The 18,399-nt window shown below is 47.8% G+C and overlaps 1 protein-coding gene across 2 annotated transcripts in view; it reads right to left on the bottom strand.

Moving 5' to 3' along the window:
* The window catches only part of SYT7 (synaptotagmin 7), a 219,492-nt gene extending 202,307 nt beyond the window's left edge, over positions 1-17,185 (bottom strand). The window contains exon 1 of one of the 2 annotated variants that reach the window (XM_081930603.1): positions 16,596-17,185. In XM_081930603.1, the coding sequence (XP_081786729.1) occupies positions 16,596-16,623 (28 nt within the window). In that variant the 5' untranslated portion in view covers positions 16,624-17,185. The remainder of the gene's footprint in view (positions 1-16,595) is intronic. The other variant, XM_081930607.1, reaches the window with a different exon arrangement.
* Between the last annotated feature and the right edge of the window lie 1,214 nt (positions 17,186-18,399).

The following is an 18,399-nucleotide window of genomic DNA, read 5'->3' as shown; positions in this document are numbered from 1 at the left end:
AGGCCTCAGCTTCGAAACCTGTTTTGAATGCCAGTACCCATCCTTGGAACACATGGGCCAATAATAGCAATGAAAACACCTCTGAGCAAATGCCAAATGCATTTCCCTCATCCCTCAGCGGCTACAGCCAGCTCCTGTGCATCTGGGATTAGAAAGCAGGGCTTCTAAGTAAAGGACTTGGCTTTCAGACAGGCTTGAGGCCCAGCATCTCTCTTTTCAGAAATTACCGGTAATGAGGAGAAATTTAGAATGAGGAGGTGCTCTCTGTTTCCCTGCTCCCAATTTATCCAAGCTCACATCCCCCTAAGAAATGGCAAATACAGCATAACACAATATTAGATAGCCATGCACAACATTATGCTTACCATGGGAAGTCAGCTATGTGCTGCTAGTTCCGATTGTGGAAATCATACAATATTGATTACACAGAGAGAGAGAGAGAGAGTTGAAGTCTAATACCAATATGGATCATTCCTCAGGACCAGGAAAAACATACACACCACACACATTCTCATTTCTCAGGATTCATTTAGCAGGTTCCTGCACATTCTGCCCCATGACACTATTATGGAAATGGCTGTTTATGGCTGGGGCTATAGCCTAAGCACTATGGGCATAGCCAGGATTTATGTTAGTGGGGCAGACTTCATGTGGGGGAAGTGGGCGGCAGAACCTCAGTTAGTTAAGTTAAGTATTTTTTATTGATTTAGGAGGGCAGCTGCCCCCCCCCCGGCTATGCCCTTGCTAAGCACAGCCCCATTCAAGCAAGCATTTCTCCACACAACCCTAATCACAGGGATAGTTTGCATGAAACAGGTGGGATGGGGGAAGCATCTGTTCAAATGTCTGAATTAACTCTGCATCTTTCTTTGTCCCAGAAGGCAGTACCTTAGGAATGCTGGTATACAAAAAATATTCCAGTCCAACATCCTTTCTGTTTCACTTGTGTTCCGTCATCACCTCTCCCTTCTGTTTTGCGCTGGTATCTTTAGCCACCAATATGGCTGGGTTCAGCTCAAATAGGGACTGGTGCTATGGCAACAAAAAATATCTAGGGAAAACTGGCTAGCAAGCACAACTTTCCTGTGTGCTTATCTTGTATTGCATGAACTGATTGGCTACTGTGCACAGTAGTGTAGTGGCAAATTCAGAAGTGCAGGGTCCCTTCATGATAGCCACACCCCCTCACAGCCACACCCCCTTCCAAGATTAACAGCCTTCTAAGATTACACAACAATCATATAATTGTGCAATTATAATAATAATCAACGATGCGTTGCAATGATCAATGCAGAACTCCATGTGTTTCAGCTAGATCCACTATTTACTATGCACATACAGAGGCAAATGATTTGAAATGCTCCAAATAGGTTCTTTCACAGTGACTCAAGCTGAATTTTCACTGAAGTTCCATTGTGCAGAACCTGCACACCATTCTCTTGAACCTAAAGCGCCTTGTGTTTTCAGTGCTCCTAAATGCGTAACTTCGGAGCACACAGAACAACAACTCCTCGCTTTTCTTCCTGTGTGCTTTCTCCAGAGTGATCCCAGGAGCCAATCCTCAATGGCTGACTCACCCTCTTGTCACTATGACTGGCTCCAATCAACAAAAGGATAAGAAGACTTCTCATTGGCTAAAAAGCTCCTTTTTTATACTGATTGGACAGCTCTAGGGAGCTACACAATCTGCATAAAATAGTAGTAAACTTTGATGTAGCCACAGATCTGCAACCCTGGACCATCACACTTACAACTGTGCATAAACACACACAGGACAGGTTCACCTAATATGTGATACTGCACCATCACACCAAATTATGCCACGGGGTTGATCCCCCAGACAAGTGCCCAAATCCTAATGGGAATCACATCCAGAAACATTACTCTGCCTGCTCACATCCTGATTTCAGTCAATAGCCACAGACCCACTCAGACTTCCCTAGTAGTGGGTTAATTTCATGTGGTTAACCCTCCCCATATTAGAAAGGCATTGCGTCCACCCAGACTGAGGTGTGGTAACATAACTGTTAAATTGCACGTGTAGCTGATGCCATTCCAATAAGACTGAGGGAGTCTTACCCAGACTCCAAACCACTAGGGTTTCACACACCAAATGCAATCAGTTCAGTATTTTCTGTTCCACCAATGTAAAGAACTGAGAGTGGGTGTTATAAATTCACAATAGCTCAGACCTATTGAGTAGAGAACTTACAGCAAGCCATGAGGATCACTGCTGTGAGCCCTGTTGAAAGGGAGGCTGAAGTAATTGAGGGTATGAACTACTATATCAAGGACACCGTAGAATAAGAAAAGGTGTGCACTCACTGGCTAGCTACTCCCAAATGGATGCCCTACTACCATGTGGTTAGGATTTTGATTTGTACATGTTCCTTTACTTACTTCAGATTTGTATCATTCTATAGTTCCTAGGGCTGAGGCTTAGTTGATTACTGAATCACTGTGTAACAACGAAAGACTAAGAAAAATGCTGGCTCCTATTGAAGTTTGGACAGAATTACATGGAAATAAGATTAAAATGAGGGTCCAAACTATGAAATTGCAACCCTTTTGCCACAATTGGCTGGCTACAGCTGGCTGTGGTCCTGATTATCTTAGAAGTGATGTTCAGGCAGCACTGGGTGGAGTTGCACTCCGCCTGAAGCAAAGCATTTACAGCTTGGGGAGTGGAAGGAACTCCTGGATCTAATTGTGTTTATGGATGCACAACTTGAAGTGGTGGAAAAGATTGCATTTTTCATAATAACATAAGAAGAGCCTGCTGGATGAGGCCTGTGGCCTATCTAGTCTAGCCTTCTGTTTTCACAGTGGCCAACTGGATGCATGTGGGAAGCATGCAAACTAGACTTGAGCACAAGAGCAATTAGTATTTAGAACCATTGCAACCTCCCACTGTGGGGGCAAAGCACAGCCATCATGGCTAGTAGTCACTGATACCCAACTACAACTGACTTGCCAGCTGTGTCCTTTTCTGGAGAAATTAGATCTAACCTTGGTCATTCATGCACAGCCTGGTTGGACTACTGCAATGCATGCTATGTGGGGCTACTCTTGAAGGCAGTCCAAGTATGCCAAAATTCAACTCTGGGCTCAATTCAATGTGTTGCCTTTGGTCTGGGAGAGAAGGGGTTCCTCAAAGATCATATCCTGTCATGTGATCTGATCTGTGTTCAGCTTCCAGGGGCCCCTTTGCCAATGAAAACAGTTGACTGGAATGAAAGAGAGCCCTCGTTTCAGTTGCAGTGTTTAAGAGATGGAATAGCTTCCTCAAAAGAGGTGTCTCTGACATGGACACACTCTTTGCCCTTTCTTAAATGAGCTATTTAAGACCAATTCTATTCCTGTGGGCATTTTTTACTCAGAGTCTCTGACTTTGTGTTTTATTTGCTGCTTGCTGAATGTGTTTTATGATGCTGTTACCGCTGCGAATTTGTGTATTTTTATGATGGTGGTGGCATTTTAACTTGTTTTATGTTCTAAATGTTTATTTTGTAAAGCCGCATTGAGTTTGCCTTTCATGGAAAGGCAGGATATAAATGTAAGATGAATGAATGAATGAATCTCATAAGGTCTATACTTCGTTTCATGTGTGTCCCCAGAAAGAGCTTGGAGCATAGCTTGGCCTACCTCTCTCAGATCACACTCATTGTCACATGCAGGACATCTGCATACCATTGTGCCAACACAAAATCAAGGTTCTATACAGCTCAGTTATGAGGGTTTTAAGAACACTGCTTCAGAGTAATTGCCATGCCTTGTGACTCTGCTTCTTCTCACCTAGGTCATCAAACTTTAGGTGTCTTGACAACAACACAATGGGATTTTTTTCCATGTCTGCTCTTCACAATGAATGAATGTAATTTCCATATGCTCATAACGTTAATTGGATACAGTTCTCCACTCTCCTATATAAGCAGCAAAGCCAACCATCTCTTCCTAGCAAACCTCTTCTGAACCTCTGATATGGTTCTCTATCCCTGATCCCAAAGAGTGGTTTCCATGCTCTGTAAACTAATGATTGTTCAGTACCAGCTGGACTAAGAAAAGTAGAATGTATACTACTAGCATACCTTCTCTCTACATCTCTGACACAAGATCCCCAGTGGCACTGAAAGAGATCTTTTGATATTTTATTCCTGCCATTAGTGCAAACCCTTAGTCTGTAGCCCTTCACATCTTCATCACGTTCCACCAGTTTCAATCAGAATTACATGTGTGTAACTAGGAGCAGGGTTGCAGCTTTCCAGAGTAGCCATTTTCTGCTTCTGCATATGGACAGAAATAATTGCTCTAGAACTAGCTTAACTAACTAGTGAAATGGCATCCACGGTAATTAAGTTGTACTATTTGTGTATAAATATTTATTACTATTGGTAAGTGAGCATCTTCAGTTTTGGAAACGTCTTCCCTTGCAACAGAATCATATCATGCAGTAATGAAAACCAATAATGCTCCAACTCAGATGTAGCTGCTGTAAAAATAAAACAAAACAACTGGGTGCAATAATGCCTCACAGACTACGAACATTTTCATGTCTATTCCATCATCTCCTCAGACTCCTCCACTAGCCCTGCTTTATCTGCTCTTACGCGATTGGCCACTTTCCACTCAGACTTGATTAACTTAACACAAGGTCACCTCTCCCTCCTGTCTCACATCCTTCTTATTCTGCATTATCAGTGGCAATCTCACCTGGGTACCCGTCTGTCCTGCTTCCTGCAAACCTGAACATGCTGATCACAGATAGGACTCTCAGGAAAGCACAGAGAGGAAGAAACGAAAAGAGGATAAATCAGGACAAAGAGGAAACAGATGGAATGGGGTGAAAGGTTGCTCAGATGCTACCATGATACGTGACGGCATGAGGTTAGACAGCAGATTCATCACTTTAGGAAAAATGAAACCAGCAAGGGAATGAGCTTCCTTTCCTGCAACGTAGCATGCAGACTGATGGTTTTTGGACTAGGGAGACCCAAGTTCAAATCTTTCCTCACCCAAGTTCACAGGTTGACCCTGGCCCAATCACCAACTTTCAGCTTAAACTACAATCACAGGCTTGTTGTGAGGATATAATGAGGGAGAAGCTCCTGTACACCACCCTGAGCTCCTCGCAGAAAAGCTGAGAAACTCATGCAGCAAATAAATACCTCCATGGCACAAACACAGCCACTGATCCTCTGCCTAGCATCCTCACCTCTGAAGCAAGGATGACCTTGCTCAAGTCTCTCCAAACGTATTTTGGCACAGTACTTTTCCACCACAGTCTCTTCCCATTTTACATGCAGAGTCGTGAGGTTTCAGAACCTCTGAGATCCTGGAACTGAGGGATGAGAATCTTACATTTTTAAAAGGGGGAAAATCTACTTTTCATAGTTACAAAGAGAACATGCCTGCAGCATGTGCCATGGTCATAAACCAAGGAAAAAATAGAACCTCATTTATCTTTAAAAAGGGGAACGTGTGTGACATAAATCTAAATCTCACGGTTTGAAGTAATCTGACTCATGCTTTTTTAAAGTTGGCAGATACGGGGCTGAGTTTAAGGAGAGTCACAGAGACTTAGGTAGAAGCTGTGACAAAGATAAGGACAGCCTGGGTGGAGGCTGCTGTTAGTTGCCCTGATTCCTATAGGGCTTTAAAACATAGCACGGCAGTAAATTTATTAAGCTTAACCCTGAGATGATGGTTAATTGTTTCTATAGCACAGTCAAACATTTTTAAAAAAATGTTACTTAAGCTTGCAACCTTCTTAGGCTGCAAGAAACATTTCATCTGTTATTCTACTTAATGTGAAGACAATTCTGTGCAGGGCTGGGAGATATATTGATATATATAGTCGAAAATTGAAGTTCATATTGTGATAATTGTTTAATAATATTTGAGTTGGCAGTTTTTCCATTGTAGGCATGAAAATATGTCTATTAGCTGGACAGCCTATGTACCCATAGAAGAGGAAACACCTGAACTATTCTTCATACAAGAGGGATAGCCAGTCAGCAGCCCACAATTTCTCTCTAGCCCCATCTTAATGTTTGCACCCCACTCCTTCATCTCAAACCTGACAGTCACCTCTGCCTTACACACAACTTCCAGTGTGAGCTCTCATTGCCCAGTAGGACACTTGCTATGTTCTTCAGATAGAGAGGGGGAGACAGACTTTACACAGCCAACATCTTTGGATGCAATGATGTCATAGTGTATGTGGGTGTTCCAACTGTTGAACAGCTTGGCTGGGGAGCACCTGGCTCACAGACGACAGTGCTACATCATACATGTATCTTCCTTACATGAGGCAATCAGCATATATAGCAGCTCTGCTCAAAGTCACCCAAAGTGAGCTCAATCTGGTTCTCGCAGCTCCACATCAGACCCAGCACCCATTTTTATGTTGGTATGAGCAGCACCCAATAGGCTGGTAAACTGCTTTCCTTGCACTGCATTACGATTTCCTTCTTGCTGAAAGTTGGGAGTCCAACAATATCAGGAAGGCCACAGGTCCGTCCATGCCCACCCCACCGCCAATATTGCACAAATGCTTTAATGTTTCTAGCTACTCTCCACCTGATTGCTATTCTGTTGTATATGCACCAGTTTGTACATTTATTAGAGACACACACAAGATGGTCTATGGTAAGAGGTGGTGAAGATTCTCTAGCGATCCTGGATTTTCTGCACATACCTGAGCAAAACACTTGGTGAAGCACTGGTGCTCGAGTTATGGGGGCATATTGACAAAGGAGGAATGCTCTGCTTATGTGTTTTGTCAGCCCCTTATAAATTGTTTTTAGAAGACTACAAGGGCATGGCTTGGGTCAAACTGGGTGGCTGCTGAGGGAGACAGGGAATAGTGCTTGTAGATTTCATTTGAGGCCTTCTGTCTCTTGCCCAACTCAATCAAAGTAGCAGGCTTATATTTTGAAGCCTGTCTTCAGAATGGTGTGCAGCTGCTTCTGACTCTGAACTACTGAGACAAGAGATGTTGGTGCAAGACTGTGATTATAGAATTTCTAAGGAGGTGGGGACACAAAAATCCAATTCTACATGAGATGGACAGGAGGGCAAGCATAAAGTACAAGCCAGTTATGATTCTGTGGGATTCTGTATTATTACTAGAGCAGTCAAGTACAACATTTTCCTATTGCCTAGAATGGACACACAGGGGAATGTGGCTCCAGACAGGGAGGACTTCCTGTCATACCTGCTCTGGAGCTTCCTCCCCCTGTGTGTGGCCAGGTAGATGAGCATGACCCTAGCTGACCGGATAAAAAGGACTGGTCACGCAACCATCTCTCTCTTCGACTCTTACTCTGTTACTCTTACTCTTGGACTCTCCTGACTCTTAGCCAGCACATGGCTACACCTTCAGATAGGATGAAGCACACAGGAAGGAAGCCTGAGATGTAGCTCAGACTCCTTTTCACTGTAACCACAAGAGTTACAGTAAAACTTTATTCTTACTTTTAAAGAAGACTGTGTTGTGTTGTGTTATTGTTATTTTAAGAGGGAAATAAAGGGGAAACTTATCAGGAACAATCCAGACTGGACAAGCCAGACTGGATTGCTTAATTAAAGGATTCTAATGAATCATCAACTTGCTTCCAATAAGTTGCAAAGGGAATGGGCCCTGCTGTTTACTCACTAGTGTGAGTGAGGAGGGATAATATTCTTTCCTACCTTCCTTAACATTCCCACATTCTCACCTATGGCCTCCTCACCATGTTTGAAGCCATTCATATATGGGGACTATAGATTCCTAGCACATGTCTTAAACTGACCCCACCATCCTTATCCTAAGACCTTAAGGAAGGAGCCCTGCTGGATCTGAACAGCAGCTCATTGAGTCCAGCATCTTCTTTCCCCAACAATGGCCAGGCATCTCTCAGTAGCAGGGAGAACGTGGAGATTTCATGTTAGTTTGTTTTTTAACGTGGGGGTGGGGAGTAGATGTTCACAAAACTGGTCATTCCCCTTCTAGATGCGAAGCTTAGCACTTATGCTCTTCCACTTTCCCATAGCTTCCTGCTTTTAAAACACAATCCCTAGAGGGCAACTTTCTTGCCTGCATTTATACCATCCCACCTCAAAAAAATAATTCCTCTTTTGCTGTTAAATACATCGTAAGATATCTTAGCCGAACCCCTGGGGGCCTGAGGGGTGGCAGCAATATTATCAGCATCTGTCTTCCTTTCTCTGGTGGCTTTGCCTCTCTCTAGCAGCTTGAGCGCCAGGTGGGATGAGGCCGTGGGAGCTTCGTCCTGCGGCTCCGTCCTCGAGTTTAAATTTGTCAGGCTGACCTCACCTGCTGCACGGGCTGGAGAGGGGGCGAATGGGCGGGGAGCCACGCCGCGAGAGCTATTCCGGCAGACAGCGAGCACCTGACAGCAGCAGCATCGGAGGAATTTTACAGCCAGTGGGCGGGATCTAGACGAGGGACGAGAAGGGGAAAGGCGGCACTCTCCGTGATGCAACAGTTCCACCCAGGAATATCCGGGTGCAGGCGAGGGGCCTCCTCCTGCCCGGCTCCAGGCAAAAGGATTCCTGCCTGCAAATGTCTTTTTCTCTTGCTTCGGTTAGTTCAGAGAAGGGGGGGGGGGGAGATCGAGCCCAGACCGAACGTGGTGATAAGGCGGCGATCAATGGGGCGGAGCAAGGCGTTGCGTTTAGCAGCCAGGAATTAGAAAGCGGGGAGTAACAATAGCAAGGGGGCGTAGCGGGAGAGCGGGATCTGAGGTCCGCCATCACCAGCTCTACATAACAGCACGAAAGAGATCCGGATTTAACTAGGAAGCGGAGGGAGGGAGGGTGTAGCAAAAGGCGGCGAGGGCTTTTAGCGCTGGGATCACTCGGAAGCCAGTTTTGAGCAACCGTGTTTGTGCGTCCACACGCGCGCTGGGGGGGGGGGGAGTCTATGCGCCGCCGCTGCTAAGAGAGCACGTTGGGAGCGGCAGAGGGCGTGTCGCTCGGCAAGGCAAAAAGAGGGCCGATCATTCCGCGCCTGCACCGCAGGCTCCGCCCCGGGTAATTTTGCCCACGAGTGGAGCAGCGCCACCGGGAGAGGGAGCGTGTGCCGCGCAAGCCCAGCAGCGGCTCTCTCTCTTTCCGCAACCCTTTGGCTATTATTTCATCGTATGTTTAACCAGCCCAACTCCGAGCCTTCCTCCCCAGCCTCTCGCTCCGGAGTCCCCCGACACTTGCTCATCAAGAACTCGTGCCTTTTCTTCAGCCCGGAGACCGAGAGGAAAAGAGGCGCACATTCTGAAGGCGCCGCCGTGCTCATTTATTTCTCTCCTCCTGAGGAGGCATTGCTCTTCGGCTGCCGAGCGAGGGCTTCTCAGACAACTCTTGAGGCCGCGAAGGGCGAGCAAGCAGAGCGAGAGGGCAGAGCCCAGAGGCTCGCGAGGAACCGCCAGGCTGGCTCTCTGGGCACACGGGGCTTTGCCACATGGGGAACAGGGTCTGACTCTTCCCTTCCTGGAGCCCATCAGCAATCCCTTGAAGTAGCAGGAGGGTGGCCTTGGCAAGGAATGGCCACAGACTCTCTTAGCCCGGTAGTAAAAGGAAGTTCACTGAACTGAAAGCAAAAGAGGGGTGAAAGAGTGGGGGTCTCTCTTCCCCTTGGAGGTAGGAGCCTCAGACTCCCATTGCCTGCACCTTTGATCAGGCATACCACAAGATGCCATTTTGCAGTCGTTTTTTCCTCCCTCATCATTTTCTGCAGCTAGCGCAACAATGAGGCCCATCATACACTGTCCTAAAAATAATAATAATAATAATACAGTGGTACCTCTGGTTACATACTTAATTCGTTCTGGAGGTCCGTTCTTAACCTGAAACTGTTCTTAACCTGAGGTACCACTTTAGCTAATGGCTTCCTGCTGCTGCTGCGCCACCGCCGCGCAATTTCTGTTCTCATCCTGAAGCAAAGTTCTTAACCCGAGGTACTATTTCTGGGTTAGCAGAGTCTGCAACCTGAAGTGTATGTAATCCGAGGTACCACTGTAGCTGATATTCGCTCAATCTGCCACAGGCCTCTCCCTCTTCTAAGAGTGTGTGTTGTGCAGTGCGAGCCCACTTCTTATTCAGCCTTAATACACACACCTCTGTCCCTGCAGCCTCAAGATCAATGAAGACATTGCCTGCCCTTTAACCACATTTTTGTCCACACAATCAGGGCTGTTCAATGATGAATACAAAAAACACTTCTGTAATTTGCCACATACTGCATATAACTACTTGGGAAGTTGGTCATTAGTGTCACCCTGCTTAGCAGAGAAGTGTTTGACCAGGCTTTGGCACTTGATAAAAGATTATGGGGAAGTCAGGAGTGATCAATTTCCCCTCACTTCTCTGTAGGGTAGCACAAAGGACTGAAAAACCAAAGTGGTTACACACCCAACATGGGAAGTTACTATTTGAAAACACATAATCTGCCTTCCGCTGGGAAGTGGCTTTTATTTCAAGCCTTTCTAATAAGTGCTGCTCTTGCAGAGCAGTGTTTTCAATTGCATGGAAGAAGTTCTCATTCAATGTGAGTAAGTCTATAATAAACAGTAATCATAACTTTGGGGGCAATAGCTAACTGCTTTTTTGGAGCCTGCATAACCCAGTGGTGAAGGCAAACCAGTCATCTAAACCTGTTGTCTCCAGCCCACTTTGCAACTTGGCATGGCCATGTTGAAACCACTTTAGAAAGCAGGCAATGGTTTGCCTAATGGCAACTTGTGTTCAGATGTCTCCTTCCCTGCTTTTCTTGTTCTCCAAAAAGGTCCTTTAGGGATAGCCCTTCTTGATTCAATCACACAGCATATCTGAAAAGCTTCTTTACACTCTAGCCTTTACCTCTCATTTAACTTCATCCTTCCCCTTACTGCTGGTATCTGTATTAAACTTTGGTTTTCTCTTTAATCATAATTAACAATGCATCACACAGCAAAGTGCCTTTTATCCAGGGGAGACCTAATCAGTTTATAAGCCACACAGGCACCAAAGTGACACCATTTGAAGCAGAAGCTTTGTGAACAGTGTTAAATCATGCTACTACCATCTTCACTTTTTCTAACCATTTGTTTTGTGGGGTCTCAGAAACTGAAAGAGGGGTTTTAACTAAATGTGGTATGTGCTTCAAGTTCCCACTCTCCACATTTTAACACTTTCTCCACACACACACACACACACACACACACACACACACACACACAGGCCTTTTTCTTCATGCGTGTTAATCTCCTTTTAGCTCTACCCCGTTTTATGCTTTCTTTGAATGGTGCTTCCTAGCGGTCTCCTTTCATAACCATTGAGAAACAACTCCTCCTTTAAAATCCTTTCTAAATCACACTACTTTCACATCTTTTTCTGAACTATCATAGACCCACTTTCTTGCAGCCCACAAGTAAGTTAGTTGCTGTTTTGTTGATATAGTGCAGGTGTGGGGAACCTGTGACCCCTCAAATTAGAACGTCCACCATCCATGAATATTAGCTATGTTGGCTGAGGCTGATGGGAGTTGGAGTCAAACTGTTTCCGAAGAGCCACAGGGTTAGCAAACTCCTGCTGCAACAGCACTTCACTCAAGCCCTCCACCCCCTTTTGAGGAGGAATTGTGTCATCATTTTGTTTCACATTGAATCTTTACAGACTGAAGATTCAAATTCTTTCAGAGCCAGAATCTTATTTGTTGCTTTTCAGAACACACCACAGCATAGTAATCTGGAACTCTCATGCTGCATATGCCACATGGACCATATTTCTCTAGGCAAATGCTTATCCTGCTCTCCTGTACAGTGGTACCTCAGGTTAAGAACTATTCGTTCCTGAGGTCTGTTCTTAACCTGAAACTGTTCTTAACCTGAGGTACAACTTTAGCTAATGGGGCCTCCCACTGCACCACGCTGCCAGAGCACAATTTCTGTTCTCATCGTGAAGCAAAGTTCTTAACCCAAGGTACTATTTCTGGGTTAGCAGAGTCTGTAACCTGAAGCGTCTGTAACCCGAGGTACCACTGTATACACCGATTACCTTGTATTTCCTCCAAAGACCAGTTGGGGGTCTCACTGCATAGGACTGGTCAGCCTACAGGCTTCTGATTTAGCCATTATTATTGACAGGATGTTTCAGATGATTCCTTTTATTCAGATCACATCATGCATACAGTCTTGTAGCATGCTTGTGAAGACAGTTTGATCTTAATTTTCACCCACTTCCACTGTGACCCCTAAGCATACCTAGGAGGACATTCCTAAGCAATAAGCATGCTTAGGACTAAAGTGCCATTTCACATAGAGAAAGCTCTGGAACTTCACAAATAGCCACAAGGATGTAGCAAAGAATGATCACATTGGGAATGTTTCCACAACATAGTCATGGAATGCAGCAAAATGCACAAAGAGTGGAGATGCTCTGGAGTTTAAGCACAGGAACCTGCCTCATACCCAGTCAGACCAGTAGTCCATCTAGCTCAGTCTACACTAACTGGCAGCAGCTCACCCGGGTTTCAAGCAGAAGACATTTCCAGCTCTACCTACAGATGCTGTGGGTTGAACCCAAGACCTTCTGCATGCAGATGCTCTACCCCTGAACTGCAGTCCTGCCCCACAGAGTAGGACCCTCAATAGTCCCAGTTAGGTCTGATGAATATCCTGGCATGAAGGGCGCTTTTATGGCACTCCTTTAAAACTAAGTTCAGGAACACTTAGGATAGTGTTATTACTTAGCCAATAGGAGGTGCAGAAGATTCTGGAGGTGTGCCAGATTGTGTGTGGGGGGGGGTTGCATTCATCTGTTGCTGCTCTATTAGTAGGATGCTGGTAGAGGAAAGGAAGACGTGCGTCAATGAGATGTGGTGGGGAAGTCGCAGAAACTGCCAACATAAAGCCTTTTTAAAAAAACTGGGTAAGTGTATGTCAGTTAGGATGTAGAAGTGATCTCAGCTTTCAAAAGCAGCATATGTGTTGACAACCAAATGCTGAGGACGAACAAACGTAATGCACACGAGCCTCCCTGGAGGTACCTGGCTGGCTGCTGTGAGTAGATGGAATGCTGAGAACTGCGTTATGGGCTTAACCCAACACAGCAATTCCTTTGCCAGGCCTCCACGTCTGGTCAATGTCTTGACTCTTAATAAGTAATAGCTGCCCATGCATTTCAACCAAGGTCATAAAAGAAGAGAGAGGGACCGAACAGCCATGCTAAGATATTATTGTACGGTGCTTGTTGGTGCTGTGGAATAGCTACGGCAGTGTCCTCCCTTTGTAAGTGGTCATTGGTAGGGGCAGGGTAAGGGCAAACTCTCATTAATGCAGCTGGGTTCAAAAAAGATCACAGAAATGCAAGTAGAGTGGAATGAGACAGTTCATCAGGCTAATTCATTTGATGCTAATGATGAGGCTAAACAGAAAGAAAGTGGACAGGTGTGGAGCAATGAAAGTCTGGAATAGTACTGGAGTGTGACTTTATCAGAGCACAAAACTTTCCCAATCCAAATAATAGAGCTGACCTTTATCATTTATTTATTACATTTATATCTTGCCCTTCCTGCTAGGAGCTCAAGAAAGTGTACACGATTCCCCCCTGCTCCCCAGTTTTATCCTCACAGCAACCCCATAATGGTTGGTCAGGCTGAAAGAGTGGGACTGGCCAAGAGTCACTCTGTAAAGTTCATGGCGTGAGAGCTAATTTGAACCAAGGTCTTACTAGTGCTCTAACCACTACATCACACTGCATCTGTAATAAAGTATCTACTCAGCAAGAATTTTAAGTGCTATGATCTGCAGTAATGGGAGTATCTCAGCAAAGAAACATGAACAGGAGTAGGCAGCTTGATATACATCTCTGCTTCATATACTGTAGATTACAGTACAGCTGTGAAAAATAAACTATTGACAATAGGATGGTGAATGTGAAAAATATTCTGATGGTACTGCTCTTTAGTGGACTTTCTTGAAGCACTGTGCGCAGTCTTGGCTTTTCTATTTTCTAATGCGAGAGGAAAGTGGATTTAGAGGCCTATGAAAGCTGAGCTGAAAATAATACAGCTGTTTGGATTGGAGGATTGCATGCATTAATGGCATTAACAGTGAATGCGGTAGAGGATGGATGCCATGTGTTCTTCCTACCTACACTTGTACAAAAGTGAAAGAAATAAGACAGCAACCTTCAAAATACTAAGAGAGAGAGAACATTACAAATGCAGTACTGTACAATTAGCTCCTGGTAATGTTTGTCACAGGATATCACTAAGGCTCACCGTTGAATATAACTTTTAAATTAGAGCATAAGAGGAGCATTGTGGGCTCATCTAGCCCAGCAATGTTTTCCAATAGAGATCAGAGATGGGGAACCTTTGCCCACCCCCCACCCCCAGTGTTGCTGGGCTACAGTTCCCATCATCCCTGACCATTGGCCATGCTGGCTGGGGTTGATGGCAGTTGGAGTCCAACAATATCAGGAGGGCCACAGGTTCTCCATCCGAGTTGGATACTTCTGGGAAACTTATAAACCGCATGATCAACATCCCTCCCATTTGTCCCAACCACCTGGTATTCAGAGGTGTACTCTCCCCTGGCACAAGGGCATTCCACCTATAGCTGTTGGCAACCTATTATTGCATCTGCATCCTACCTTTTCCCTGACGTGCCAAGAAGGCGGCATATCTGGCTCACCCTCCACCTCCCTTTTTCCCCCACCTGTGAGGCAGAGTAGATAGATTGGCCCAAGATTGGCACAGCAAGTGAGCTCTGTGGGTGGCAGGTAGGGGTTGAACCAGGGTCCCCTAGACCCAGTCTCACATTCTACCTACTATATCATGCAGGAATATCTGTCCACCTGAGCGTATCAGATACACAGGCTTCGGCCACTACACTGAGGAGGCAAGAAATAAGCTTCTTTTTAGTCACAGTGAAATCACTTGAGATCCTCTGGAGAAGTAGATTCTGGCCACACTGTGGGAGACTTCCATTAAATTGAATGGGACAACAAATTCTGCTTTCACAAGTTAAATTAGGTTTCTTGCTTGCTCGCATAAACCTTAGGCTTCTGCTAGATATGTAAGTGGTTGCTTGACACTTTCTCAGAAATCAGGCCAATGCATTAACATGGTCATACAGGCTTAGGAAGGGGAAGAAAATAACTATTCCAGGTCCGGCATCTTCCTGCATCCTAATAAATCATCGCTTGATCTAGCACCGAGGCTCTGAAGGCAATGCCACATCCACAAGAAGCTTGTTCAAGGCTGTCACTTAAAGGCAAGACACACACCCTCCCCATACACATGAACTGCAGTTTTTCTCTACACACAAGGCAACAGAGAAAGTGTAGGCTTTCCACAGTCTTGATGCCACATGTCCCTGCGGGATTGTATCATCTATTGTGAGTACAGGGCCAGAAGCTGATTTGGTAGCAATTCCAGAATATAAAATGCGAGAGATATATATATAGTATGTGCTGCGCGCATTTGTGCACGCTGTGCTCATGAAAGCTGCCTGTTTACCGCGTTAGATCAGCAAAACAAAACACCCCGGCTACCTTCCCTCCAGAAAAGCAAGTGTTTACGGGCGACAGCAAACGTGTTGATGGAAGGAAGGAGCTGCCGCTGCCGGCCAGAGAAGCCCGCGCGCGTATCTGGGAGGCAGGCGAGCCTCCCCTCATCCCGCCCGGCCGGGAAGCCGGTGGGCCGCGGTTTCGGTCAGGTTGCAGCGCTTTCACTTGCAGGAACAGCAGGTGCCTCGTCGGTCGCGGCGGCTCCGAAGGGCAGCGGCTCGTGACTCATGGCGAAGAAGAGAAGCGGCGACCCGAGAGTGACTTTTGGGGGAGAAGTAGAGGCAACTGGGAAACTCCGCGAAGTCCAAGGAAGCCCGGAAGAAGGGAGCAAGAGGCGGAGGGGAGCAGGAATTAAGTTGTGGGGTGGGGGGCGGAGATAAAAGGCGCAAGGCGTTGAAGGAAAGCGAGCAGAGAGCGGGGGCGCCTCGCGCCAAGCTCAGCCTTCGAGAGTCCCACCTCGAATCCCCCTCCCGCTCCCCTCAGGCGCCGCCAGTCCCCGGAAGCGACGCCAGCCGTGGGACTGGTTCCTCCTCCCCTTCGGGTGCCCGAAGAGCAGGAGGCGACCTCGGGGTTCTCACGAGAAGTTCCCCTCAAGGCTGCGCCCGCCAAAAAGCCCGCTGCGCCCTGTTAGTCCCCGCGCAGCCTCCCTCAGCTCCTCGGACCAGAGACCTCGCCGCCTCAGGACTCGCTTCCCGCCACCGCCCTCCGGAGCCGCAGCTGCTAACACGTTCCTGCACCCCCCCCCCCGCTTTGCCTCCTTGCGGGGTGCCGACCCCCCTCCCCCCGTTTCCCCGCCCAATCAGCCGCGGGCATTCTTCGCCTTCTTTTCTCCTCCTCCTCCTCCTTCAGGTGCGCGGAGCAGCGCCGCGACCTCCGCCTCTTTCACACACAGAGACACATAGGCGCTCACACAAAGACGGCGGTTCTGCCCACTCGCAACCCGGAGCAAGCGCTCGGCGCTGCCTGCACAAGGCAGGCGGCGGGGCGGCGGTCCTCTTTGCCCCGACCGACGTGCGAGGGAGAGGGGGCTCCTCCGCGCTTACCTTTGGCCGCCTCAGGGTCTAGGTACATCTTCTCGGCGGCGCGTCAGCCCCGTGGGCTCCTCCTGACAAAGTAAATCCCTCCGGGGCCGGTGGGTGTGAGAGATGGGGCGGGGATGGCTGCCTGGCTTGTAAGTCCCAGATCGTGCGAGGGCGACGGGGCTGCTGCTGCTGCTGCTTCCTCCTCGCTCACTGCCCAGCTCCGACTCGCCTCCCCGGAGCAAAGACCATCAGACGCTGCAAGGAGGCGGCGGAGGGAAGAAGCCACAGGCTGCTGGCGGCCCAAGAGTGACCTCCACAAACAGGTTGGAGTCCCAGGCGACGGGCGGCGAAAGAGCGGGAGCCGCCGGCATGAGGAGAGCAGGCGAATGAATGGAGCGAGGGAGGGAGGCGCCTTAGTGGCAGGGGCTCGCCCTCCCGCTCCTGGGCTCGCGGACTGATTCTCGTCCACACAGGAACATGCCAAGCCTCCCGAGCCCTTCCCCTCCCCTCGATGTGTGTGTGGTGTGTGTGCGCGCGCGCGCTCTCCGTCTGGCGCGCGCCACGAGCCTGCGAGGCTGATTGCGCGCGCGTCTTGCGCTCGCCTCCCCTCAACTCGCGTCCACTTGCTGCTTGCTGCTGGTGGGAGAGGGAATTGCAAGGCGGGCGGCTGGCAAGGCGCAGCGCGGAGTAGCGGCAAGCCACAGCAAGCGGCGCGAGAGACGGGTGCTCCTTTCGATTGCGTGCGCGTCCCCAGCGGATGCCGTCGTACTCCCCGCTCACCCGATGGCACACACGAAGAGCACTTCGATTAAAAGAAGGAAAGAGAAAGGGTTGGGGGGGATTGTTTCTGCTGCTACACTGGAAGGGGGGCTGGGTGAGGGTGTTCTGTAAACCAGTAGCATGCTAAATGCGCCTCGGAGCAGGTGTTCTGCACGCATACACGCCTCCAGCAAAGAAAAGGGCGGGAGCTTCCTCGGAAGCGAGAGTGGGGTGACTCGACTGCGCTAGGAAACGTGGCTCGGGGAGAGTCCGGCCCAACAGGGGTGGTAGAATCCAGGTCTGATCCTTCTCCAAAACGTCTCGATCATCCATTTCTGGAGGAGTTGACACCAAAAATGGGTCGTATCCTGTCCAGAAAAAGCTGCTCCAAGAAGCGGTAAGATCCACTTTCTCCTGTGGTCCACGCCACACACACAGTGGCCGACCTTCAAAGATAGTTGTGATCAAGTTTCATCCACACACACACACACACACACACACCCCGACACACGCCTAGTTCTCTGCGCACCCAGAACATGTTGCTCCCCGGGAGGTTTGCATTTCCCTTTCACGCCCTGACCTAGTGTGGATCCACTCCTGTGGACGTGGATTCCCGATCGAGCCTCCTCCCTCCCCCTGCGCTTAAGCGGCTGAGCGAGCGCGCTGGAAACGCGATCTCGCTTTGGAGCCGATAATCTGCTCCAGTGCGCACGCAGCTCCAGTTCAGGGTTTGTTTTTGTTTTATTCTTCTAGTAAATTAAGAGAAAGCATCGTCTCCCAGACTTCATAATAATAAGAGCAGGTTTCCTTGGCTGGCGGAATCTCAGTCAAGACCAGGACTGGATTTTCGCGCCTTGATGTGGATGGATGAATTCTAGCGCTCTCTGTTGAGTTAGCATTGAACGCAGTGTCACCATTCCTAGAGCAAAGAAACACACACGCGGCTTCCTCTGTCTTATACTACTGCTTTGACGTTCGCCAAAGGCATTTCTAGTGGGGTGGGTGGGAGTGGGGAACAAACGGTCAAAACCAAAAGGAAACCCAGCCTGCAGGCCCTACATCCTAT

This window comes from Podarcis melisellensis (assembly GCF_964234715.1).
Source record: "Podarcis melisellensis genome assembly, chromosome: 1".
Lineage (NCBI taxonomy): Eukaryota > Metazoa > Chordata > Lepidosauria > Squamata > Lacertidae > Podarcis > Podarcis melisellensis.
The sequence above is the reverse complement of the archived record's forward strand: the minus strand, read 5'-3'. Positions and strand labels throughout refer to the sequence as shown.